At 49.7% G+C, this 26,781-nt stretch overlaps 1 protein-coding gene across 4 annotated transcripts in view; it reads left to right on the top strand.

Moving 5' to 3' along the window:
* OLFML2B (olfactomedin like 2B) overlaps positions 1-25,613 on the top strand; it is a 49,574-nt gene extending 23,961 nt beyond the window's left edge. The window contains exons 4-8 of one of the 4 annotated variants that reach the window (XM_070366591.1): positions 779-955; positions 7,186-7,369; positions 9,202-9,753; positions 23,865-24,041; positions 24,543-25,613. In XM_070366591.1, the coding sequence (XP_070222692.1) occupies positions 779-955; positions 7,186-7,369; positions 9,202-9,753; positions 23,865-24,041; positions 24,543-25,144 (1,692 nt within the window). In that variant the 3' untranslated portion in view covers positions 25,145-25,613. Of the gene's footprint in view, positions 1-778; positions 956-7,137; positions 7,370-9,201; positions 9,754-23,864; positions 24,042-24,542 lie in introns of all 4 variants that reach the window. The other 3 variants (XM_014480822.2, XM_070366588.1, XM_005903805.3) reach the window with 3 other exon arrangements.
* Positions 25,614-26,781: the final 1,168 nt, after the last annotated feature.

Below are 26,781 nucleotides of genomic sequence, written 5' to 3'. Positions count from 1 at the left end.
CAGACATATTAAACAAACTTATGTTTACCCAAGGGGAGAGGCAGAGGGGATAAATTAGGAATACGGGATTAACAGACACAAACTCCTATACATGAAATAGATAAGCAATAAGGATTTACTGCACAGCACAGGGAACTCTATTCAATATCTTGTAATAACCTATAATGGAAAATAATCTGAAAAAATGTGTATGTATATAACTGAATCACTTTTTGAAACTAATACAATATTGTAAATCAACTAGAATTCAATTAAAAAAAGATTTTTAAAAAGTGCTCGAAAGAATAGTTTGTTCTTATTAGAAAAGCAGATTAAGTAGATTTCTTTGACCACCTCTTTTTAAATTGCCTAGAAAATCCCTCTTTCATTAATTGAGACATTGGTTCACATGTGGGGAGATGCAAGCAAATGGAATTTTTCTGTAATGTTACTCATCACTGGTATGAGCATACTGTGTGCACAGGATGGAAAAATAGCAGGTGTCCCAGTAGCTCGGGGACATGACAGTATTATTATTAGGAAAGCCGTGGTGGTATTGGGAAGCATTTCCAGTCATGGACACACTGGAGCCAGGCTGCCCTGGAGATGCGACCTGAGTCCATGCGCTGGGCCTCAGCACAGGGCTGGACGCTCCTGAGGGCCCCTGTGCTTTCTGGTTGGTTTCTCAACCTGCCTGTTGAGTCTCTGGGCTCGGAGCAGGAGATGGCTGCCAGCTCCCTCCTACTTGTCCTCAGAGCACTTTAAATGACTCCCTTTAAAAATTTTTCTCTCTTGCTAGGAAATATCTAAAAACCTCACCAAGGAAAATGAGCAGATCAGAGAGGACGTGGAAGAAATTCGAACTGAGATGAACAAGCGAGGCAAAGAGAACTGTTCCAATAACATCCTGGACAGCATTCCAGACATCCGCTCGGCCCTGCAGAGGGACGCGGCTGCAGCCTACACCCATCCCGAGGTACAGCCCCGGCCTCCGGGAGCTCTGACCACAGCCCTCCGGAAAGTGTACGCCCACCCCCTCGCAGGTGCATGGAGCCTTCGGGCTCCAGCCTCCCACAGGCATGGTCTCATTCCATCTACTCAACTGTCCCATCAGTCTGACCGGGCAGAAGTGGACTCCATCACACTTAACACTGAAGCCCCGCAAGGTTCAGCCAGGGTTGAAGCCAGGACCCAGATCTGGGTCTCCTGGGTACCAGGCCTGTTCTTTGTATTATACTTCATCCTGCCATTTTGAGCATCCCTTGCATTTACAAGTTAGGTGGCTTGTCTGGGACCATCCTAGTTTACTCCTGCTGTCCCGGCATGATCGCTAATGACTCCTTCTGTCACTCTAGAAGAGTCCCAGTTTGGAAGCAGTCAGCTGTGTGGTCCTCCCCATTTGTAAGGGACTCTGTGAGTACTTCCATCATCCATCACACTGTACAGCCCTCACCCCAGCTCTGGAAGGCAGCCCGAGGCCGACATCAGTACCCTCACTTTGCAGAAGAGGAAGCAGGTCCAGGAACGCTCACGTTCCCCGTGGCTCAGCCGGAAAGTGGCGGCAGGGGTCTCAGATCTCTGTCTCTGCCCACTCAGCAGTGTCTGGGTTGGTGTGATGAAATGAAACACTACCTAATGTGATTTGGGTGATGCCAGAGGGCCTACTTGCTTAAAAATACCTCCCCATCTGATACCTGTTTCTTTTGTCTCTGCTTATCAAGTTATATGGGAGAAGGCAATGGCATCCCACTCCAGTACTGTCGCCCGGAAAATCCCATGGACGGAGGAGCCTGGTGCGCTGCAGTCCATAGGGTCGCTAGGAGTCGGACACAACTGAGTGACTTCACTTTCACTTTCCACTTTTCATGCATTGGAGAAGGAAATGGCAACCCACTCCAGTGTTCTTGCCTGGAGAATCCCATGGATGGAGAAGCCTGGTAGGCTGCAGTCCATGGGGTCGCACAGAGTCGGACACGACTGAAGCGACTTAGCAGCAGCAGCAGCAACCAAGTTATATTTATGTGCCGATAGTTATATATATTATTATTTATGTGTTATCTCCTAAATTGCTGCCTGTGAAACAGGAGCTAACCCTAAAAGAATAGAAGAGGAAACAGGTAAATTCTGGCAGCAGGACTTGCAGAGTGTGGATGCTCTCAGCAAGGCAGGTCTGGATAAAGTGTTATAAAAGGGGTCCCTGGCAAACACGGAATAGCGACAGCTAAGAAAGGTCTTGCTTACTTTTACTGGCCCACGGGTTGGTGGTGGACAGCAGAGCATGGATTTCAGGTGACCCATCGCGGGATCCCCTCAGCCTGGGGCAGGTGGGCAGAGTGTGGGTTGAGAGGGTCTGGGACAATGACAGCAAAGCCCTGAACTTGTGGCTCTATGTGCTGTGACATTGAAAAGGGCTGGGAAGTGTTGCTGCAAAGGATTTGTTGCCTGGGTTGTTAAGAATCAGGGTAAGAGAGGAAGTAAGGTTAGGCCTGCGGGCTTGGAACTCTTGAGCAAAGAAATTCCCCAAGTGGAGCCAAGCAGGCAGCAGCTGTGGGTTTGGGGAACCTTGAGCATGTGTTCCAAAGGCAGAAGAGCAGGCAGATTAGGACTTTGGAGACAAGAGGCCCTGAAGAGAGTCTGGTGCCTACACTCCGCCCAATTTGTAACTTGAAATAAACCCATTTCCAAACCAGAAAATAAGTACAAGCAAGGCCAGTAATTTTCTGGCTTAGCCCACGATGACTCCATTGATGGTTTTTTGGAAATATCATATATCTTCAAAAATTATTTTTATTCTCATTTTCGGGTGTTCTCGACACGCCAGTGACTGAGCGTATGTTTAGTCTGCTTGGTGGGTCACCCCTGAGCAAGTCTGAACTTGTAAACCAAAGAGCCAGAGGACATTTGCACTTTAAAGGGAATTGGAGGCACCCTGGGTTCATCAGACCTGGGGCCCAGCGGCTCCTGTCACCGCCCGTGTGGCATCATCTGCCGGTCCAGCCGCTCAGTGGAATCAGGCGCTCCCTGACTTCAGTCCTCTCTGGCTCCAATTTCCCAGTCGACTGAGCTTGAGAATTCCATCAGTTGTCTTGATGACACATTATGTGGTATGTTCAGGATCCCAGCTCAGATTTCCTGAGGGTAAACAGCAAACCAAATCAAACACACCAAACTCTTTTTTTCCTTGCTCAGCAAACCTTGCTCCCTCCTGAAATCCCCATTCACACACTGCTGAGGTTAGCACAATCCACCCAAACCAGGGTAGTGGTGGGGGTAGCCAGGGCCAGGGCAGGAGGCGAGGTGAAGGAGACGAGGCTAGAATCTTTCTCTCCCTTTTCCTATCTCTTTAGTGAACCCCCTGTTGAAAAGGGGTAAAGAGGGGTGTCTGGGTTTGGTTGTTATTTTCAAGGTTCTTATGGATTATGTCAGGGTTTTTTGGAATGGTGAATGGCACTTTGTTGGAGGCGTCTTTCCAAGAAGGTCCATGCCTGGAGGGTTGGCAGGGGGCTCTGGGGGCTGGGTGGAGAGGTCAGGGTGGGATTGGGAACGTGGATACACCAGGAGTTGAAGTCATACAACAATTTAACAGAGAGAGGAAACAAAAAACTCGGGGGCTGCTGCCGCCTGTGCAGCCTGTCGCCAGCGAATCCAAGGAAATTATATGTTCTCTGGCAGAGGCTGTCCATGGTCTTGCTCCATCTCCTTGGCTGGGAGTGGGAACTGCAGTTCCCGCTCATCCCTTAAAGTCTGGAATTAAAGACAGTTCCTGGGGTTTGCCACGAAGAAATGACAACTTGCTTTTGCAATGCAGAGGGAAACCAAGGTCTGGCAATTAGATGGCCTGTGGCATCTGAGTTGAGGGCTGGGGCCTCTTGTCCGCCTCCCAGGCAGCTCTTTTCTATGGGAAATGAGGAATCCCCAAGTCTTCTGGACACCAGCCAGACCACGGCCCTGAGGGCTTTTTGGACGGCAGATGAGTTAGTCCTGTGGTGACAGCTGAGCACAGTGTAGCTATACCAAGGTGGATCACAGGCTCTGAAGGCAAGCAGCCCTGGGTTATTTAATAGCCTTATGACTTAATAAGAAGGAAGTGACAACCCACTCCAGTATTCTTGCCTGGAGAATCCCATGGACAGAGGAGCCAGGAGGGCTACAGTCCAATAGGGTTGCAGAGTCAGACATGACTGAAGTGGCTTAGCATGCACATACATGACTTAATAAGTATTCTCTCACTTAATTGATTAACCTTCAACCAGATTGCTAAAGGACTCTGAACCTCTCTTTATTCATCTGTAAAATGTGGATAATAGTATCTATCTTGCCTCATTGTTTTAAGGGTTAAAAGGAATATGAAGGGACATGTCTGCCCATAACAGATGCTCAGTAAAATGCCACCACCACCAGCCAAGTATTCCCTGCACTTCTGGTGGCGGTCACCTCCCCAGCAAACCATGGCAAGTGGGGGAGGGGCAGTTAGCGGGAGTGAGGGCTGCCCAGGGCACACGTCTGCCTGCTTCTTCCAGGCAGCTCTCTGGCCCCAGCAAGGGGAGGCTGCTGGAAAGTGTCCTCTGTTTTCCAGGAGTGGGTCAGCATGGGGGAGTGAAGAACACACGTTTAGGAGCTTCCCTGTCTGCAGTGCCATCTGGATAAAGTCTTCTGTCACGGGAAAACCAGTACAGACCCGGGGTGTGGTGGGGAATGAGGGCTCCAGGTTTTCTCTAGGCCAGATTTTAAAGGTCAGAACAAGAATCTGATTTGTTTCTTCCTAGGCAGAGTGAAACCCACTCCAGTGTTCTTGCCTGGAGAATCCCAGGGACGGGGGAGCCTGGTGGGCTGCCGTCTATGGGGTCGCACAGAGTCGGACACGACTGAAGCGACTTAGCAGCAGCAGCAGCAGCAGGCAGAGTGAAAGAGTTGGTCATGACAGCTGGGTCCCTGACAGCTGACATTCAGGGAGCTCAAAGGTCCTGCTCTGCCTCTCAGGACTGAGCATCAAAGGGACAGAGGTTTTGTTTCCAAGTGGGCTCTGCTCTCTGAGCACATTTCACTGAGGATTTAAGGGAGCTCACCCACCTCCTCCTGGTGAGAAGAAGAGCTTTCAGGGCTTAGGTGACTACAGGGAGTGACCTCTTCATAATTCAGCTGTTCAAAGTCCTCATGAGAGCAGAGGTGGGCCACGCCTCCCGTGGTCCGCGCTTGCTTTACTGATGGAGCCACTGGCCCTGTCTGGTGGCTCTGCACTGGAGCACAGCCGGCTCACAGGCCCTGTGTCCAAGCCCCTTTGTTTTCAAAAATGGGCCTGGGTGAGGGAATATGACTGGATGGACCTAGGCAGGGCCCAGGGACTCTGCCACACTGTGGACACAAGAGGTCAGTCCCCAGGATGAACAGACAGGATGGTCCTTCTGTGTGGCCATAACCATCGCAGAGGCCTTTTTTTGGTACCATCATGATGCCCAGGTCATAGGCTACCTACTGTAAAGCATCATTTGATTTGACAAAAATCCCAGTGGCAGTCACAAGTGTTGACAGTTCTTTGGGATTTGTTATGATTCAGAAATTCAGTCTAACAAATATTAAGATACATATATCCAGGGGAATCAGAGACAGACAAGAGATTGTCTCTGCTCTTCCAATTGCTCATAGTTTACAGAGACAACGTTCTTAAGAAATTCCTGTGGAAGGCAGGATGGGAGAGGTGTTATAATAGTATAGAGTTTTATCCATTAGGAGTTGTGTTCAGCTTTGAGTAGGAGACCAAAATATTGTGCATTAAACAATATAGGGGTTTGTTGTTCTGATGTAAAAGAGTCATGGAGGCAGGTGGCCCAGGGCTGGTACAGTTAGCTGCGAGATGTCCATCTTCAAAATCCCCTCATGGTCACAAGATGACTGCTCAGCTCCAGCCATCCTGCCCACATTCTCCTGGCCAGAGAAATGAGGAAAAGTGCAAACGATGCCTTCCAGCTGAGTCAGCCCCATGTTTTAAGGAACTTTTCCAAAAGCTCTTCCCACCAACTTCTACTTCTACTTTAACAGCCAGAACTTAGTCCCAGGACCACTCCCATGAAACCAGTTTCTCATTAAGTTAGGAAAAAAGGAGAGTGTTTGGATAGTCACTTAGAAGTCTCTGCTGCAAAGTAAGGATTGGGAAAGAAAGATGAATTCTAAATGAAAAGGTTTAGGAGTATTTCCTTGGGGTCCTGAGATTTTAGCCAGGCCTTGAAAAGTGGGTAGATTTCAATAAATGGCTATATGGGGGGAAGGGAATGGCTTCCAGACAGAGAAAACAATCTGAGCAAAGACCTAGCACTTCGGGAGAGCCAAGCAGTTCAGGAGTCACCCAAGTGCCTGGAATACCAAGGGTGGGGAGGCTGGGGGTGGAGCAAGAGAGAAGGCTGAGCTGGGTCAAGTCACTTTGAGTTCTCAGTGCCAGGTCAAGGACTTTGGACTTTATTCTGGATGCATTAGGGAGGGCTTGGGGCAGTTTGTGCCAAGAGCACAAGTAAAAGCAGTCATGCCTTATCCTGAGCTGTGCATCTTAGCCCTCAGCCTTCTTGTGCCAGGATTCCCTGGTAGCTCAGATGGTAAGGAATCTGCCTACAATGAAGGAGACCCAGATTCCATCCCTGGGTCGGGAAGATCCCCTGGAAAAGGGAATGGCAACCCACTCTAGTAATCTTGCCTGGAAAATCCCATGGAGAGAAGAGCCTGGCGGGCTACAGTTTATGGGGTCACAAAGAGTCACACACGACTGCGTGACTAACACACTTCATGTTCCAACTACATAGATTTACTACAAACAACTGCGTGAGATCTGAGGCACCCAGCATCTCTAGGCCAGAGCTGAGAGGACAGCTGCACTCTCTGGGAAGTATAGCATGTAGGTTAGAGTCAGAGTCTAGAGTCAGACTGCCTGGGTTCAAATCCTGCCTCTACCACTTCCCTGCTCTGGGACCTTGGGTGATTTACATAACCTCTCTGTGCCTCAATTTCCCAATTTGTAAATGGGAATGATTAAAAATGGTTCATACCTCATGGGGCTGACGACAAGATGAACAGTGCCTGGCTTAGGAAGTGCTTTTAGGATTAGCTGTTGTGACTAGGATGGCCTTGACTCCAGCACTGCCTCTTGTGACCTTCCCTTGTGTCCCCTCTGAGGAGCAGTATGAAGAGAGGTTTCTGCAGGAAGAAACTGTGTCCCAACAGATCAAATCCATCAAGCTCCTGCAGACGCGGCCACTGCCTCCACCAGAGGTGGTGAAGCCACAGCGACCCCTACAGAGACAGGTCCACCTGAGGGGCCGGCCAGCCTCCAGGCCCACCGTAATCCGGGGCATCACCTACTACAAAGCCAAGGACCCCGAGGAGGAGAATGACATCGAAGAGCATCGTGAGTTGGGGTCCGCAGGGCAGCCCCCCAGAGGCAGGGCAGGGAGGGAGTCACCCTTTGCACTCTGGAGGGGCACTTCCTGTGAGCCACACCTGCCTTCGGCAGTTTGATTACTACAGTGGCCCCGCAGAGCCAGCCTGGTTACCTGAGATTTACCTGCAGTTACAAATTACCCAGAGTTCTTACTGCCTTTCCTCACAGCTTGCTGAGCACCCTGGGGGCAAGTCACTTGCCTTCTCTGGGCTTGCAGAGGACCACAGGGCGGAGCGTGGCTGAGCCGGAAGGGGCCTCTGTGCCCTCCCCATTCTCAGACGTGCACACTGAGGCATGGAGGGGTGACCCACTCAGAGACACACAGAGGCTTCTCCCGCCTGCTTTTTCTAGGGGGACCCTGGGCTTCTTGACCTAGACTCTAGCACCTACTCTTTCATCTCTTTCCTTCTTACTCTTTCACAGAAAATAGATACTCCTTTTCACCTCATCTTTATCTTGTTTCCCCTACACTTCCTCTTCCTGGGCTCTTCCCTGCCACCAGCCCCTCCTTTTCTTCTATCTATCCCTGCCCAGCACCCCAGGAGGCCTAGCTTTTCCCCTCTCCCTGCTACGCCACTTCCTCTCATCTGGTCCCCCTCAGCTGCCTCCTGATAGATTCTGCTCCCCCAGGTGCTGGCATAATCAGTTTGCCCATTTCTAACTGTGTAACGTTTTAATTTATTGACTTGTGGGGTTCCCTGGTGGTCTAGTGATTAGGATTTGGTGATTTCACTCCTGTGGCCCAGGTTCAATCCCTTGTCGGGGAACTGAGATCCCACAAGCCTCTCTACATGGCCAAAATAAATAATGGATTTGTGGGGTTTTTATATTCTGGGACAAATCCTTTGTATTGCAGATATTAATATTTTATTTCTGCCCATGGCTTGTACCTTTAGTTCTTTAATGATGTTTTTGATGAGCAGGTAAAATCCAGTCGACCAGTTATGTTTTTTGTGGTTAGATCTCTTTGTGTCCTAAGAAAACACTCCATCTTAGTATTCCTTTTCTGCTCAAAACCCTGGAGACTCCCCCATTTCATGCAGGATAAAAACTGAAGTCCAAACACAGCAGCCAAGCCCTCCATGACCTGGCTGTGTTCCCTCTGACCTCTGCCCACCTCACTGCTCCTCAGCCTCAGCAGATGTGTTCCGGCCCCAGGGCCTTTGCACTGCTGCTATTTCTCCCTGAATACTACTCCCCGTCACCTGCTCGGTTACCTCCCTTCAAGCCACTGCTCCTCTCTTCATCCCACTGAGTCTCATCTTGACCACTTTATCCATGACTGCAAGGTTCCCATCCCCCCCTTCCCCTCACCCTACTAGACTTTTCCTCACAACACCTTCAAGGAGACAATCTGTCTAATGTTTGGCGTCTCCACCACTAGATAGAAACTCCGTGAAGGCTCATTGTTGTATGTGCTCCATTGATAACTACTGAGTGAGTGACTAACTTCCTCCCAGGTTTTGTAGCCCTTGGCTGCGGTTCCTGGGTGGTGGGTGGAGGCAGACTGTTCAGAGAGACCCTCCAGGAAATGTGTCCATCTGTGCTCCTTTCACCTTCTTCTTCTAAATCCCACCTGGGCTCCACTTTGAATCAGAGTATCCTATGGCTGGTTCATGATGTATGGCAAAAACCATCACAATATTGTAAAGTAATTATCCTCAATTAAAATTAATTTTAAAAAATAAAAAAAATAATAAATCAGGGTATCATGCTGATGAAAGAAACCCTCATTAATCTGCCACACACCACATGTTGCTGACTCCTGAGTCACAAACACACCTGTGTTTGTTTCCCAGAAGACGAATTTTTCAGTGGTGAACACGGAATGGATTTGCTAATTGAAGATCAGCTTCTGAGACACAACCAGCTGCTGACCAGCGCCACCCGGAGGCCAGCAGCCACCAGGCGCAGCGCCGCTGTGACAGCTGATGCCGGCACCACCAGCGCTGGCACTCCGACCACAGCCCTGCCCTCTGCCCGGCTGCCTGCCTCCACTGCAGCGCCCAGCACCCCTGACCCTGCAGTCTCTGCCTCAGTCGAACAATTCTCAACACCGCTCCCGACGACCTCAGTGTCTCCAGATCCCACGGAGGAGGCAGTCCCTACACCTTTTACTCAGGTACCAGCTACCACTGTGGCCCACACAGCCACCCAGCAACCACCAGCCTCAGCTCCTCCGTCAGCGGCCCCTGAGGATGCCTTTGTGGAGGTGACGCACACAGCCCCAGTGCCTCCGCCTCCGGTCAGGACAGACTCACCAAGGAAAGATTCTACTGCCAGACAGGGCACCGTTCCCCCTGGCCCCACCCTGAGCCCCGAGGAAGAAGATGACATACGGAACGTCATAGGTGAGTCCATTCCGCCTGGCTTGGGTCTCCTGCTCAAGTAAAAGGCTGAGTCCGGAAATAGCTTGAAAGGAGAGGGGGGAGTCAGATGCTCCAACTGCTTCATAAAGAAAGGCAAGTGGAGTTACTCCTTGGGCAACGATCAGTTTTAACATCTAGGGTCTATATTCAAAATGTACCAGTGACAAGAGTAGAAAACTCCTTTCTAAAATAAATTAGTGGAGCTAAGATCTCAGCTTCATTAATAAGTTTTATAAACATTTGTCAAATGCTGGTGTACTAGGCTTTGTGATGGGTGTTGGATATTTGGTTATTTAGTGATGACTATGTTTTCAGCTGGAGAAGGCAATGGCACCCCACTCCAGTACTCTTGCCTGGAAAATCCCGTGGACAGAGGAGCCTGGGAGGCTCAAGTCCATGGGATTGTTGAGAGTCGGACACGACTGAGCGGCTTCACTTTCACTTTCCACTTTCCACTTTCATGCATTGGAGAAAGAAATGGCAACCCACTCCAGTGTTCTTGCCTGGAGAATCCCAGGGATGGGGGAGCCTGGTGGGCTGCTGTCTATGGGGTCGCACAGGGTCGGACACAACTGAAGCGATGCAGCAGCAGCAGCAACACGTTTTCAGCAGGATGTTTACCAGGCCATGAACTAACAAGAGATTCTTATGTGTGTGTAGGCGGGGGGATCCCAGAATAGTAAAAGAGGGAACAGGGAAATAGTGAGCCCCAGGGAACAAATCTCATTAGCTCCTGGCCTTAGAAAGCATGGGAACATCATGGCATCGTGTGATAAATGATGTAACAGAGGAGTGGAGAGACAGGGGCAGAGGGAGCAGCAGATTGCCTGGCAGCTAAGAAGGCTGGGAAAGCTTTTCTAAGAAAGTATCCCTTGAGCTGAGTTTTGAAGGATGAACAGGAGTTTGCTAAGTGGAAAAGGAAAGTATTCTGACTGGGTAGGTCTAAATGAGCAGGGTGTGTTCCAGAAACAGAGAATGTAGCCTGTTCTGTGCCTGGGCGCTCCATGGCCATAAGATGACTCTGAGAACAGTGAAACGTGAAAGTGTGTGTGTGTCTATGTATGTTTCCATGGGCGGAGGCGGGGTAAGGGGGAAGTGGGACTTGCCACAGACGGCTTTTTCAAAAAGACTTAAACATTCATTAAGTCACCATCAACACTGAAAAATAACACTATTGAATAGTAATTTCATTAAAAATATACTTGATTTGACAGATGCGATTTGCCTTATACCTTTCTTTCCCTTCTTCCCATTTTCAGCCCCCTTGGCATCCTCTTTTCCAGTTCCTCCTCAGGATAAAGTGCCAGCCATGCCAGACAGATGGTGGTAGGGGTACCTACCAGCAGCCAGATGCCTGGTTGTAGCCTAGTCCCCACTGCGGAGAGCTGTGTGACCTTAGCCAAATCTCTGCCCTTCTGCAGGTCTCAGAAATTAGAAATTTACTAAAGATTGCTGCCTAAATTGGGAATCCCTAATAGCTCAGTTGGTAAAGAATCTGCCTGCAATGCAGGAGACCCTGGTTTGATTCCTGGGTCGGGAAGATCCACTGGAGAAGGGATAGGCTACCCTCTCCAGTATTCTTGGGCTTCCCTTGTAGCTCAGCTGGTAAAGAAAGTTTCCTCAGTTATATCCTGTAGTAAGTGTATCAGGCCGTGATATAGCAAGGAATTCTTATTGGGTGAAAAAAAACCCCAGAGTAATAACAAGGAAATAGGCAGTCACATGGACCCCAGGGCAAAATCTCATGAACCTTGGCCAGGAGGAAGCTAAGCAAGAAGACAGTTCTTGAGCCACAGAGGTTGGGGTGGGAGGAAAGAATGTTTTTCTTTTCGTCCCTTTCACTGTCACAGTGGGAGCAACAGACCCCAGAGTAGAAGATCCATTTCTCACCGCGTGGAGAAATCAGTTCTGAAGCTGTGGGTCTTGCTCAATTTCTGCAGAATGCCCCAGAGTCTGAGCAAAGGGTCCACTTCCACACTGGCCCTTGCTCATGGGCCCACAGACCCTGAGCCCAGCACCCCATCTCCCCACTGCCACAGGAGTGCACTCCCCAGGGTCCCCATACCGCTACCACTCAGGTGACAGGGACAGTTCCTCCAGAAACCTAGCCAGCTGCCCCCCACTATTCCTCCACAGACGGGTGGAATACAGGCCACAGGTAGGTCCACACCCCTTGTGTGTCCCCAGGGATGGTGATTGCCTGGCTGGAAACTCTTCCCTTGCTGACTTCCTAGCCAGTAGGAGAGGGGCTTCCCTGGAGGCTCAGATAGTAGAGTCTGCCTGTAATGCAGGAGACCTGAGTTTGATCCCTGGGTTGGGAAGATCCCCTGGAGAAGGGAATGGCTACCCACTCCAGTATCCTTGCCTGGAGAATCCCATGGAGAAAGGAGCCTGGTGGACCACAGTCCATAGGGTTGCAGAGTCAGACACGACTAAGAGACTCACACTTTCACTTCCAGCCAGTGAGTTCTCCACTGTCTCCACAACCCACCTGCCTCCCCTGGGTGTCGCCACCCGCGCACTTTTCTGATGTGCATCTTTCTGGAGTTCTTAGGTCTCAGGACTCCGCCTCCTTCGTTAGCCTGACTGAGATGCCGATGCCCAGACAAGAGAAACCCTGTGTCCTGGAAGTTGTTTACCTGGTAGAGGAGCAGGAGACGGGATACACTTTCTCTTGTGCTTCACTATTCTGTTCGACCAGAAGCACATTGTCACAGAGGGGCTTCCCTGGTGGCTCAGTGGAAAAGAACCCGCTTGCCAATGCAGGAGATACAGGAGACAATTCCTGGGTTGGGAAGATCCCCTGGGGAAGGAAATGCCAACCCACTCCAGTATTCTTGCCTGGGGACTCCCACAGACAGAGGAGCCTGGCGGACTAGAGTCCATGGGGTGGCAAGTGTCGGACACAACTGAGCGCCTATACAACAGAGGATGTCAGTTCAGTTCAGTTCAGTCGCTCAGTCGTGTCCGACTGTTTGCAACCCCGTGAATCACAGCACGCCAGGCCTCCCTGTCCATCACCAACTCCCGGAGTTCACTCAGACTCACGTCCATCGAGTCAGTGATGCCATCCAGCCATCTCATCCTCTGTCGTCCCCTTCTCCTCCTGCTCCCAATCCCTCCCAGCATCAGAGTCTTTTCCAATGAGTCAACTCTTCGCATGAGGTGGCCAAAGTACTGGAGTTTCAGCTTTAGCATCATTCCTTCCAAAGAAATCCCAGGGCTGATCTCCTTCAGAATGGACTGGTTGGATCTCCTTGCAGTCCAAGGGACTCTCAAGAGTCTTCTCCAACACCACAGTTCAAAAGCACCAATTCTTCGGCACTCAGCCTTCTTCACAGTCCAACTTTCACATCCATACATGACTACAGGAAAAACCATAGCCTTGACTAGATGGACCTTTGTTGGCAAAGTAACGTCTCTGCTTTTGAATATGCTATCTAGGTTGGTCATAACATTAAAAGAGGATGTCAGCTTCTGCTTAAAGACTGACCTGTGGGATTTTTCAAAAGAGCTGGGGTTCTTTTTTTCTAATTTTTATTTCATATTGGAATATAGTTGATTAACAATGTTATGTTAGTTTCAGGTGTGCAGCAAAGTGATTCAGTTATACATATATTGATACCAATTCGTATTCAAATTCTTTTCCCATTTAGGTTATTACAGAATATTGAGCAGAGTTCCCTGTACTATGCAGTAGGTCCTTGTTAGTTATCTGTTTTAAGTACAGCAGTGTATAAATATCCAGTGAACTCCGGGAGTTGGTGATGGACAGGGAGGCCTGGCGTGCTGCGATTCATAGGGTCGCAAAGAGTCGGACACGACTGAGCGACTGATCTGATCTGATCTGATCTGATACATATCCCAAACTCCCTAATTGTCCCTTCCCCTCAACCTTTCTCCTGATAAATTCATTCTCTGTGACTGTGTTTCTGTTTTGTAAATAAGTTCATTTGTATCATTTTTATTTAGATTTCGATATTTGTCTTCTCTGACTTATTCCACTTCGTATGGTAAACTCCAGGTCCAGCCATGTCGCTGCAAATGGCATTATTTCATTCTTTCTAACAGCTGAGTATTACTCCATTGTATATATGGGCCACATCTTCTTTATCCATCTGTCTTACACAGAGGATGTCAGCTTCTGCTTAAAGACTGGCCTGTAGGGTTTTTTTTTCAGAAGATCTGGGATTCTTGTCTCTTGTATCTACTGCGGAAAAAAACACAGGGACACGGACACAGATATAAGTGCTTCTTCAAATGCCAAGGGGTGAAAAGAGGGGGTGGCACAGAGAGAAGGCAGGTGGAGTCTTGGCAGGTTTTCTCAGGAATCATTTCCAATCACGTATTGCTGCCACATGCTTCTCTCAGGCTGCTGTTAGTGTGGATGGGATTTCGTTTCTGGAACCTTCTTAGCACACTTCCTGCCTGCCTGTGCCTGGCCAAGTAAGACTATATGTAGCCTTCAGTTAAATAAGAATCATTTGTCTGAAACCAACACACGCCACTGACTTGCTACCTGCGAAAGGTTGTTTGCTGTTTAATGAGCCTGGCAATTTCGAGTTTGAGCTGTTTGAGTGGTTTTAAACAGGCTGCTTTTAGAAGGAACATCCTATCCTGTGGTTTCCAAACCTGGTTTTGTGATGCCCAAAAATGTCCACCAGTTTCCCCAAGGGAATTGTAAAATGCTCAGAAAAATTCCGAAAACAAACGAATTAGAATTAACTTTTGGCCAAAGCATAGCTGCTTGAGGACAAGAGAGGAAAAACACCATCCTTGATGGGAGCCGGGTTCCGGGAGGGAGGAAAGGGGACTGGTCACCATCCTTGGTGGTGTGGGGAGCTCTGGTCAGGCTGCCACAGAGGATGAGAACACGGGTGCCCCATGGCCGTGGCTTTGCAGAGTCCCAGACCTTAAGGGCTGTGATGCGCGTTGTAGGAGAGGCTGGTGTGGGGCAGAGAGGGGAGTGGGGAGGAGCGAAGAGGACAGTCGGGATGACAGCAATACCAGAGCCTGCCTCATGGCTGAACCTAGAAATGTGATCCCATGAAGACCACCTCTTCCACAAAGTAACTGGCCGTAACAACCCCCGAGGCCTGGCTGGCCACAGTGGCAGTGGGCACGAGACGGCCTGAGTAAGTGGCACCGACACGGGCAGGGCAGTGCTGACCGGAGCCTCCACAGCACCCAGACTCAGTACCAAGGACTGTCCCGTCGGCGGCCCAGAGTCTCTTGACAGGCACCTTTCCCAGCCCCAGCTCCACAGACACACTCCGCTCTCACTGTGCTGATCAGCTCACCAGGCCCCTGAAACCACAAGGAGCCTCTGTCAGAACACAGAGGCCGCTGGCCCTAGAAAGACAAATATAAAGTGGAGTGGCTCCTTGTAAATGGGTAAGGAAGAGTCTGTGCCTGTCTACAAGGATACAGGCCATTCCTAATTCACCTAGCCCTCGCCACGCTGGCTGGGAAAGGGCCTGCACTCTGGCCACTTCCACGGAGGTGTCACCAGGAGGGGCTACAGGGACTAGAGTGGACAGGTCTGGCAAGGTATGTGGTCCAGGGGAGGCTGTCTCTGGTTCTGACTGTGAGCTCCATCTCCAGGTGTGGTCACCAGGGCAGAGCTGACAGCGTGAGCCTCTGCAGGGGTGTTGAAGGGCACCCACGGTGCTGGCACAGACCAGGAGAGGTAGGGGAGAGGGCCTGATGATGAAGGGAGTAAGTCTAAGGGCCTGATGATGAAGGGATCTAAGTCGAGGACTTAGATCTAAAGGTGTTAGAGAAGGTTCTAAGCAGAGGAGCACACTCACATTTGTCAGTACTGAGTTGAAGGACAGTACTGAGTGCTGGCGCTGTAGGTGTTGATCCTACAAAAGCAGGTGAGGCAGGGTCCCCGACCTGGAGTTGTGCACAAGCTCAAATATGGGACCCAGAAACACAGTTTCAGTTCAGATGATGGGTGGCGTTTAGCTGTTCATTCATGTCTGACTCTTTGTGATCCCATGGACTGTAGACCGCCAGGCTCTTCTGTCCATGGGATTCTCCAGACAAGAAAACTGGAGAGGGTTGCCATTTCCTCCTCCAGGCGATCTTACCAACCCAGGGATGGAACCCACATCTCCTGTGGTTCCTGCACTGGCAGGTAAATTCTTTACCACTGAGCCACCTGGCAAACCCAATTTCAACTCAGGGTGGCGAGCAGATGCATAGAGTGCTTTGCGGTCAGAGGGACTCTCCTCTGGAAAGAGAAGTTGACCTAGCTGTCTTGAGGGATGAGGCAAAACCAGCCAGGAAGGACGGTGGCATTGCAATAAGAAGGACCAGAGTCAACAAGAGCCCCAGCAGTGAACCAGTTTAGTTAGGGCTGACTACACATTTTGTTGAGCCCATTGCAAAGTGAAAACATAGAGCCCCAGTTCAAAAAACAAGATGGAAAGTGCCATTGAAGATAGTGAATATAAAGCTGTTTCCTTTCTTCTCTGATGTCTCTCTCTCATTCACTTGGTTTTTTTCTTTGCTACTTCATGCCATTGTAAGAAATACTTTTTTAAAAACTTAAATAACTGGCGTGAATTTTATCATTTGTGTTTATATTGTGCACTACCAGTTTTCAATGCAAAGATAAGATCATTTAACTCACGTGTGGAGTCCACCAAGATGATACAGTTTGTTTTTCATGGCTCCTATGTTCCTGTGTAATTTGTTCTTAGCAGCCCAGTGAAAATACTGCACACAACAAACTCATCTGTTTCTCTTCTTGATATGCTCACAGTCTACCCCCACTCCCTACATTTGGCTCCCTGAATAAAAGAAAAGGAACTGTGAGTTGCCCTATCTTTCCCTCTTCTATAACATTTTCAGCATGAGTTATTGTCTACTCCAAGGAAATAACACAAGTAAGAAAGAATATAATGGGATTACTTGGTTATTTGTGGTTCCTAGCATACCGCTGCCTTCTTTCTGCATTCGAGGTTCTGTTTAGAATGGCAAGTGTGGCCTCTGGGGCTGCAATGCCCCGCGCACTCAGTCACAGGGACAACACACCTGCCTTATCTTCACTCTGAGTCTCACCGTAACCCCATGAGCAGTGGGCCCACCAATGTCCCCTGCACGCAAGTGGGCCATAGGAAGGTGGACACATGTACTGTGTCCTCTGCAAATGCACATGCCCAGTTGTCCTATTAGATTCTAACTATAAAATAAAAATCCAAACTAAAATGATTAAGAATTACAAGATGGCCATAGCAGAGCTTTGAAAAGGTGATTGCCCGGTTCACATGTCCATGAAGCTACCTCCAGGCACGGCACCATGGGCTGTATGAGCAGTTAGGTATGGGCAAGAGATCTCAAAGCTGGCAACCCGAGGGCCAAATGCGCCCCCAAGATGTCTTGTCAGCCTTAAACTTGAATGCCTTTAGGTCAGCTGCTCTTCCAATCCACTCCAGTCTCTGTTGTTACTCATCCTCTCATACTCAGCCTGCTTCACCCATTTCCATCACACCTGGCCTCTAGAGGCATTTGAGTTTGAGAACTCTGATTGAGGGGAGATGGCAAGAAGTGATGGCATTGAAGGAGGGGCTGATGCACTGGGATAGGACCTAGGGCTTCCTGCAGCAGTTGATGATGCTGAGTGAAGGGTTTAAGCAGCAAGGCAGCTCAGGACTTCTGGGCACAGGGGTTGGATGGGTTAGAAGGGGTTAGAGACGAGCCATAGAAACCACCATCGTAACTGGAGTGATCCAGGCAAGGGACCGTGAGGTCTAAGCTAAGCACAGAGGTGGAATGGAAAAGCTGAGAAGTGAAGAGGGGGGAGACGGCGACCAATGGGGCCATGCGTAGAGGAGAGGTGGGCAGCAAGGAGAACCAAGATTCCCGGCTTGGTGAATGGTGCGCCGTGCCTTTCTCCCGGACAGAAGCATAGGAGGAACAGGCTGTGAACTGAAGCAAATGAATTCCTTTTTGAATCCATTAAGGAGTCCGGAGGACACTCAGGAGGGAAGTGTCTCATAACGGGGTGGCCACCTGGCGCTCAGAAACAAAGTCTGGGCTGAGTGAGAGCCAAGTGTGCCCGGGGAATACAGGAAGAAAAAGAGGAAGACGAGGGGCTGAAACTGGGGCTCTGAGAGATGACATCTGAAAGGCGGGCAGAAAAGAGAACCAGCCGAAGACAGCCTGACCTGGACGGCAAGTGGGAACCAGGAGAGAGGGGTAGGAAAACCGAGTGTGTGAAGAGGGTGGGTGCACAAGACAGGCTTGACTCGGATAAAAGGGCCAGAGAGCATCCCCAGTGGACGCTGTGCAAGCATTTAAGACAGCCATCGGGGAGGGGCAGAGGAGTGTGTTGGGGCTGCTCCACCCTGTAGTGGAGGCCTGCCACGTGACAGCCACAGCTGGGAGCCCTAGAGGGCAGAGGGGCCTATTGTGCGCTGACTTCTTTTTGTTAGATGGCAAGATTGAGCAGCTTGATGTGCTGAGAGGAAAAGCCCCTACAGACCCTGGGAACCTTTTTTTTGTTGTTAACCTATAAACATTTTAGAAGATAATACATATAATAGATAAGGCAAGATATCCTTTAGCTTCAAAGAGACTCACTCAAATGGCCTTCTGTATCCTTGGACCATAGTTGGTGGAATCCGAGGACGAGGAACTCTGACATATGGAAGCTGCACTGTATTCATTGTACTGAGACATTTTACATGATGGTCTTGAGCCTCTGCGAATTTCATTATCCATCAGGACTCCTGGAACCAATCCCCCACAGATATCAAGGGGAACCTATTTCAAATATAACTGGAGCTTAAGGAAAAAACAGGATGAGATGGTTGGCTAGCATCATCGACTCAGTGGACATGAATTTGAGCAGACTCTAGGAGACAGTGAAGGACAGGGAAGACTGCTGTACTGTCCATCAGTACATTAAATTAAAAGAGATGATGCAAAGAGTTGAACATAATTTAGCAACTGAGCAACAACCAAGGGGAAAACACTAGAGAATGAGTTTGGGACAAATAGCTTGATTTCGTGGTCCTGTCTCTATCCTCTATTCCTAGTTCATAGATGGTATTTTACATGTGAGGGCTACACCATCTGCAAATAAAGAAATTTAGAAACCAGTATAATAGAGATGTTTCTATGGGCCAGAAACATTTCTATTATCCTCCAAGTTATTTTTGCTGTTGTCCTTTGGTTTTAGTCAAGTAGGGCTAGAACTTCTACATTTTACTTAAGTTGTTGAAGAGATAAATAAAAAATCTTTTCACCGGAGAAGATGAAATTAATAAAAATGGTAGGTATTTACCATAGTTAACTTCTATAAAGAAGGAACCCTCTCTGTGCATAAATCTCCTTTGTGGGAGGTTTAATCATCTAATACATTTGGTTCAGCTAGAGCAAAATCATTCATTTCCTCTGAAGTGGCAGTTTTAATTCTAATAGCAAAATTTTTATACATTACATACATATGCTCTCCTGAAAGAATAATCGTATTTTCAAGTACTCCAAGTGACCACATATCACTTGGGCAACCACTTACAGAAGAGAGAGATCAAAAGATTATTTTAAAAATGAAGCATGCTAATTTATCATATCAAATTTGTCATGACTTCATAGCATTTGAGGCAGGAGGAAGGCCTATTATATATGCTGTCTGCCATCTTTTTTTAAATTAAATTAAATTTTTTAATTTTTTTTATTTTTTGGAGGGTAATTACAGTATTGTATTGGTTTTGCCATACATTGACATGAATCCGCCACGGGTGTACATGTGTTCCCCATCCTGAACCTCCCTCCCACCTCCCTCCCCATCCCATCCCCAGACCCTGGGAATCTGAAGCAGGGCCAGCTGTCTCCCAGGACCATTGATGATAAGATGAGTTAGTACATAGAGACAGCTTAGGAAATGTTCCCTGTCACCATACTGTGGGGGAGAACTTCTGAGCAGCAGGCAGAAGCATTCTCTTTTCTCCACAGTGCCTTTGAACTCTCTCCCTTCTTTCTCTCATTAGCCTTGGAAAGGAATAAACACGTGGCTTCTTCTCTCCAGGGCTGATGCTTTGCTGCCAAGGGTGGGAGCATCTGAATGGCCCCAGACTCTCAGACCATAGTGATGGGCCTGGGCCTCGTGGTTTACTGACCTCCCTTGAACCTGTCTTCACATGCTCCCAGACCACACACACCTATCACTGTTTCTGCCTGTGCTGGACTCCTCTGTGTGTTGCTGGCATTTGCTCTATCTGAGGGCATATGGTGATACATCCTGAGGTCCTGGGTGTCAGGACTTGGAAGCTGTAAGCTGAGACTCCCTTCTTCCTACAGAAATAAAGATGCTTGACTCCAGAAGCAGCCTCCATCTGTTTTAGTTTCCTAGGCCTCCTGTAACAGATTACCACAAACTTAATGGCTTAAACAATAGAAATTTATTCTCGAATGTTCTGGAGACTAGAAGGCTGAAATGAGTCTTTCAGGACTAAAATCAAGCTGTCAGGAGACTGGTTGCTTCCTGAGGCTCCAAGGGATGGTCCAGTCCTTGCTTTTTCTAGTCTCGGGTGGCTGCCTGCATTCCTTGGCTTGGGGCCTCCTCCTCATCCTTCCTTTGCTTCCATCCTCAGGTTGCCTCCTCTTCTCAGTCAAATCTCCGTCTGCCTCCCTATTATGAGGATACTTATGACTGTGATTAGGACCCCCCTGAATAATACAGGCTAGTCTCCCCCCTCCCCTGGCCACCCTCCATCACAGCATCCCTGAGGTAATCACATTGGCAAACTCACTGTTGCCATGTACAGTCCCGTTCAGGATTAGGAGTTGGATACCTTTGGAAGACAATACTCAGCCTTCTATACCATCATCAGAGTGCATTCTCCAAGTGTGCTCATGATGTAGAGAGGGCATATATTTTGCTTGTTTTTCTGTGGAAGAAGTGAAAGCTCTGTGACTTTTCAGATGAAACACAGACCTTGGGGGTCTGTAGCAGGACCAAGAGTGATGCCAGACCTCTGGCTACAAATCGGGGAGGGGGGGTGCACGTTCTCTAGCTTCACATTAAGGCCCGTCACCGCAGAGCCTTAGTGCTGAGACAGAACCCTGGAGGGGTTTGGAAGCTGCCTGGGGCGATGCAGTGCATCGAAGCTTAGACGAGTCCCAGTTTCCAAGAGCTCATCTGCAGTTTCCGCGTCTGGGCAGGAAGGTGGCATAGCCATAGCGACCCTGACAGAGACTCCTGGCTTCTCACAGCCACTTGCGAGGCTCTGGGTATTGGCTGGGGTCTGCCTCTGATGCAGGGAGTTGGGTCCTCACTGGGCTTTTCCAGGGGAAGGGGGCAAGCAAAAATGCCCCTCTCTGGGCATGGCACGCTAGGGCTCACCTTAGTTCTGAGGAAGCACAGCTTCTCCACTGGCAGGCAGGGTCCCACTCAGCACCAGGGAACGAGACATTTTCCATCAGAACTCTGCTGCCCAGGCTCACGCAGATTCTTTTGTTTTATTGTCTCGAGCAGATGAGCTCAGTTGTGGGGGAATGAGGCTTTGGCTGGTAGGCTCTGTTGTTTGTCTTACAGAGACCAAAACCCTCCCCTCTCTGTCAGACCAGGACCTAATAAACCCCACACAGAGATGCCTGAGCCCTGCCAATTGCACCCAACTGTGCGGCCTGCCTGGGAAACAATGTTTATCCTGCTTTTAGACGCCTGGCTGCCCCAGGCGTGGGGCCAAGGGCACAGCGCCTGCCCCGTCCTGCCAGCTCAGACCACTAATGTGGGAGCAGGAGGGATGGAACAGATTGAAACAGTTTGGAAACAGGGGTGGCCTGGAGTTGAGAGGGCCCTGAATCTGAGCCGTGGGCCCTTGCTCTTTGGTCCCATGTGAGTGTCAGGGGCAGATCCCTCTCCTCGCTGCTGCCCGTCCATGAGCCAGTGTTGATGGCAGGTTGGGGAGGGGGTGTTCTGCTGGTCCCAGCTGCCAGGAGGAGGAAGAGCGTGAAGTCAAAGTGTTAGCTGCTCATTCATGTCCGACTCTTTGCGACCCCATGGACTGTAGCCCGCCAAGTTTCTCTGTCCATGGAATTCTCTTGATAAGAATACTGTCTTATACAGTATAAGTAATATAAGAAAACAGTAATAGCATCATTGAATATGTTTTTTTCAGAACCATATAAATATGTCTGTAACATTAATACTTCCTTTTAAGACAAATATAAATTCAAAAGATTTTATTTAGAGAAACTGTTCTAATTAAAATTGTTTTCCTTCACGCTAAGTGTATATTTAGATTCATAATTGTTGAGAGAAAAGAATTCATTGTAAAATAATGCCAACCTATATAATGCTGTAATAAATTATTTTGTACTTAAAAAAAAAATACTGGAGTGGGTACCATTCCCTTCTCCAGGGGATCTTCCTGACCCAGGGATCGAACCCAGGTCTTCTACATTGTAGGCGGATTCTTACCATCTAAGCCACCAGAGAGGAGGAGGAAGTTGTAAAAGCTGGGTTAATCAGCTTCTCCCACATCCCTCTCTTCCCGTCTCCTTCATAACCATTAGTGCAGAGACAAAAAGAGCAAAAAGACATGCTCTCAGTAAGTGGCCACATGATTTTACTATCATTTGGGGCCATGTTCAATATAATAATACTGCATAGTAAGCATGCAGGCAGGCTTTCGAATTGATTTAGAACCCAGCATGTCTATGGGGCTTCGCAGGTGGCACAGTGGTAGAGAATCCTCCTGCCAATGCAGGAGATACAAGAGATGGGGTTGTGATCCCTTGGGCAGGAAGATCCCCTGGAGTAGGAAACAGCAGCCCACTCCAGTATTCTTGCCTGGAGAATCCCATGGACAGAGGAACCTGGCGGTCTACAGTCTGTGGGATCGTAAAGAGTCGAACACGACTGAGCGCGCACACACACACACACACACACACGTGATTCTAGTGGTCTTTGAGGACTTCTCAGGGGGTCACTCAGGAGGGCATGGCAGAGTGCCTGTCCTACTAAAGCAGACCTGACCTTTGAAGGAGGCTCCTACAGCCCAGAACAAGCTGCTTATCTGGGAACTTGGTCCCAGGCCTCTCCAATTCCCAGAATGGGGTCCTGGCACCCTGCTCACAGGGGCGTAGGCTTGAGGACAGCTCTCTCGGACCCAGTAGGTGGGCCTCAGGGACATGACACCCACTGCACAGTCAGGGCTGCTCTCTGCTGCTGGTCTGGGCCAACCGCCTTGGGGCTGCCCGGTGGCTGGTGAAGCTCTATGTTCCTGGGCATGCAGAGTCCTCTCCTCTGGTCACCTTTCTCATGCTGCCGGGTATTCATCCAAGTTTCAGAGCATCTGCCCAGTGCCCACGGCCTGTCAGACACCGTGTTCTGAGGACCAAGGACACGAAGGGGACAGCCACAGCCCCTACCCCCTGGGGTTTATGCTTGAGGTGGGGATGGGCACTGAATCAGGACAGAGATGCACAGGCATTGTCAAAACAGAAGGTGACGTGTCCTGTAAGAGAGGCACATTCACAATACTGTGGGAGCAGGATGGAATCCAATGGGGGATAGAATGGTTTTTCAGAGGAGAAAGTGGTGTCAGAAAAGTACATGGGAGCTTAGATCCCTGAGGGGTGAGTTTCTCGGACTGAGAAGTGGTCAGCAGGAGCAAAGCGTGGTGGCATGAATGTGGCCCAGGATGGTGGCAGTAGACGGCTTCATAAGCGTAGACTAGGGTAAATAAGGAGCTTCCCAGGTGGTGCTAGTGGTAAAGAACCTGCCTGCCAACGCAGGAGACAGATGAGATGCAGGTTCGATCCCTGGGTCGGGAAAATCTCCTGGTGTCAGAGATGGCAGCCCACTCCAGTATCCTTGCCTGAAGAATCCCATGGACAGAGGAGCCTGGTGGGCTACAGCCCATGGGGTCCCAAAGAGTCAGACACACCTTGGATAGATAAGAGGAGCAGCAGGGGAGGATGCTGGGCAAACATCTGGTGTTATGTTGGTTACACAGGACTGTAGAAGCCTGTGGAGGGGTTCAGACTCCAGGAGGGGCAGCCAGCAAGGGCCCTAGGGGTGGGGCATTCTTCCATCAGCCTAACCCCTCCATCCCCCTCTCCTCCATCAGGAAGGTGCAAGGACACCCTCTCCACCATCACAGGGCCGATTACACAAAACACGTATGGGCGGAATGAGGGGGCCTGGATGAAGGACCCCCTGGCCAAAGATGAGCGGATTTACGTAACCAACTATTACTATGGCAACACCCTGGTAGAGTTCCGGAACCTGGAGAACTTCAAACAAGGTACGTGCTACAGGTCCAGCTTGAGGGAGGGTCTTCCTTCTCCATGTCCTCTGTTTTAATGACCAGACCACCCAAGGTGCACACAGTGGATAAGAAGGGGAAAACCTTCTTCTGATGGTAAAAGACACTTCTAGCAATAGGATGTCCCTCTTCCACACCCCTTTTCATCTTCCAGCCCCTGAAACATGGGACAACTACCCAAGGGAAATGATACATCTTCCCTTTCCCGTGGTCCTTGACTGTTTATAAACCATGTTCATGTATGTTAGCATCTGGATCCTTGAAGTAGCTCAACGAGGGGAGTGGGAATTGTCATTTATAAATGACAGATGAGGGTGCCTCACAGAAGTAGGAAGTGGCAGAGCCAAGACACAAACCCAGGGCTTCAGACCCCAAGCCCATGGTGCATCCCCTCCCTTTGGGCTGCTCCTTCACCCTCCCCGCCTGGCAGCTGTCACTGCACTGTTGCCCTGAAGCCTCCTGCCTTCTCACTGCCCGCAGGTCGCTGGAGCAATTCCTACAAGCTCCCCTACAGCTGGATTGGCACGGGCCACGTGGTGTACAATGGTGCCTTCTACTACAACCGGGCCTTCACCCGCAACATCATCAAGTATGACCTGAAGCAGCGCTACGTGGCTGCCTGGGCCATGCTCCATGACGTAGCCTATGAGGAGGCCACACCCTGGCGGTGGCAGGGCCACTCGGACGTGGACTTTGCTGTGGACGAGAATGGGCTGTGGCTCATCTACCCGGCCCTGGATGACGAGGGCTTCAGCCAGGAGGTCATCGTGCTGAGCAAGCTCAATGCTGTGGACCTGAGCACGCAGAAGGAGACCACGTGGCGCACGGGGCTCCGGAGGAACCTCTACGGCAACTGCTTTGTCATCTGTGGGGTGCTGTACGCCGTGGACAGCCACAACCAGCGCAACGCCAACATCTCCTACGCCTTTGACACCCACACCAACACCCAGATCGTCCCCAGGCTGCTGTTTGAGAATGAGTACTCCTACACCACCCAGATAGACTACAACCCCAAGGACCGCCTGCTGTATGCCTGGGACAATGGCCACCAGGTCACCTATCATGTCATCTTCGCCTACTGACACCCCTGTCCCCACAAGCCGAAGTGCAGAGGGGCTACTGGCACCTTGCGTGTGTTTGTGTGTGTGTGTGTGTGTACGCATGTGTTGTTTAAAAAATATATATTATTTTGTATAATATTGCAAATGTAAAATGACAATTTGGGTCTATTTTTTCTATGTGGATTGTAGATCAATCCATTCGTGTATGTGCTGGTCTCACCCTCCATGGTTTATATTTTTGTGCAAATCAACTTCTCCTTTTGACCAGTAACCACCTTCCTTCAAACCCTCAACCCCCTCTAGCTTCCTGATCTCCATCTGAGAAGGTTTCGTCATCAGGGTCTTGTAGGCAGATGGCACCCGGAGCAGGAGTGAAGGAGGCAAGAAAGAAGTGCTAAGGGGCGGGAAATTTTTTTTATGTATTGGAGAAGTTTTTGAAGGAAAAAAAAAAACATAAAAAAAAATGCTTTTTTTAAAATAAAGAAGAAATTAAAAATAACCCCAAATGCGTTTTTGTTTAGCATGGCTATGTCTGACAGGATTATATGCCTCCCCCAGAAGGAGATGAGTCTATGTTTCACAGAACCATCCTCATGCTGAGCTGCTCCCAGGCAGCTCCTCTCCCTCCTAGAGCGGGGCTCCGTTGGGGCCTGAGGGGTGGAATTTGGAATGAGCTGACTCCCGCGGCACTTGCTCTGTGGCATTGATCCCTCCCCGGCTCTTCCACTGTCAACCAGCTTCCTTGATCTGTTCGGGTTTTTTTCTAGTCATTACCCAAGATGTAGGAACCTGTTCATTCCTTCGTCTTTCTCCATGTAGTCTGGTGGTTGGCACCATTGAAAATATAAAGCTGAGTGTGACCTTTACCCTGTACTTCTTACGAAGCTTACAAACAATTTCCCCTTTTCCCACAGTCCTCTCCTCCGCCGATCCTGAACATTCACATTCAGCCAGGCTTCCTTCCCAGCTTCCCCAGCAGGGGAAGGGCCTTCTTCTGAAACAAGGCCCCTGCGGGAACTGGGTAGACCCTCCCCATGCCTGTGTGTGAGTGCCTGCTGCCCACAAGCAAGCCCTTTCCCCACATGACACAAATCATGAGACAGAAGCCTGGGCAGAGACAAGCCCACTGACAACCAGATGCTGGCCGAGGTGATCACGGAGCAGGCCAACTTCAGTGTCAGCGTGGCCTGGTCCTCCAAAGTCCTCTACGCCATCCCCGCCAGCCCCAGCCACCCACCCCAGACCGTGCCAAGTAGTCATTCCCAGACACCATCAAAGGGGTGGGAGCCACAGGCCTTGGGAGCAGCACCCCAGACTGTTCCAGAGAGAGTGCTCTCGAGTGTTTCCCTTTCCAAGGAGGCCTGGGGGGCCTGGCTGTGACTCTATTTGTCCTGGCCTTGGAGGGACATCTTTCTCCAGAGGTTGTGGGTGGTAGGCAAACCCAAGAGTGATGTGGGAAGACAGGTCACCACACTGTCCCCACACCGCACCATCTCTACCTCCACCCCCATAGAGGGAGCAGCACTGCCTGCTGAGTCCTTGTGCACAGACACACACCTCTCCCCCACCCTTCCCACCGCCCCCACCCCAACCGGGCTGCAGTCATCCCCGTAGCTTATACCTCTCTGCACAGTGGGTGGCTTCCACCCCCACCCCGC

This window comes from Bos mutus, chromosome 3, assembly GCF_027580195.1.
Source record: "Bos mutus isolate GX-2022 chromosome 3, NWIPB_WYAK_1.1, whole genome shotgun sequence".
Classification (NCBI taxonomy): Eukaryota; Metazoa; Chordata; class Mammalia; order Artiodactyla; family Bovidae; genus Bos; species Bos mutus.
Note: the sequence above shows the minus strand (reverse complement) of the source record. Positions and strands in the feature narration are given on the sequence as shown.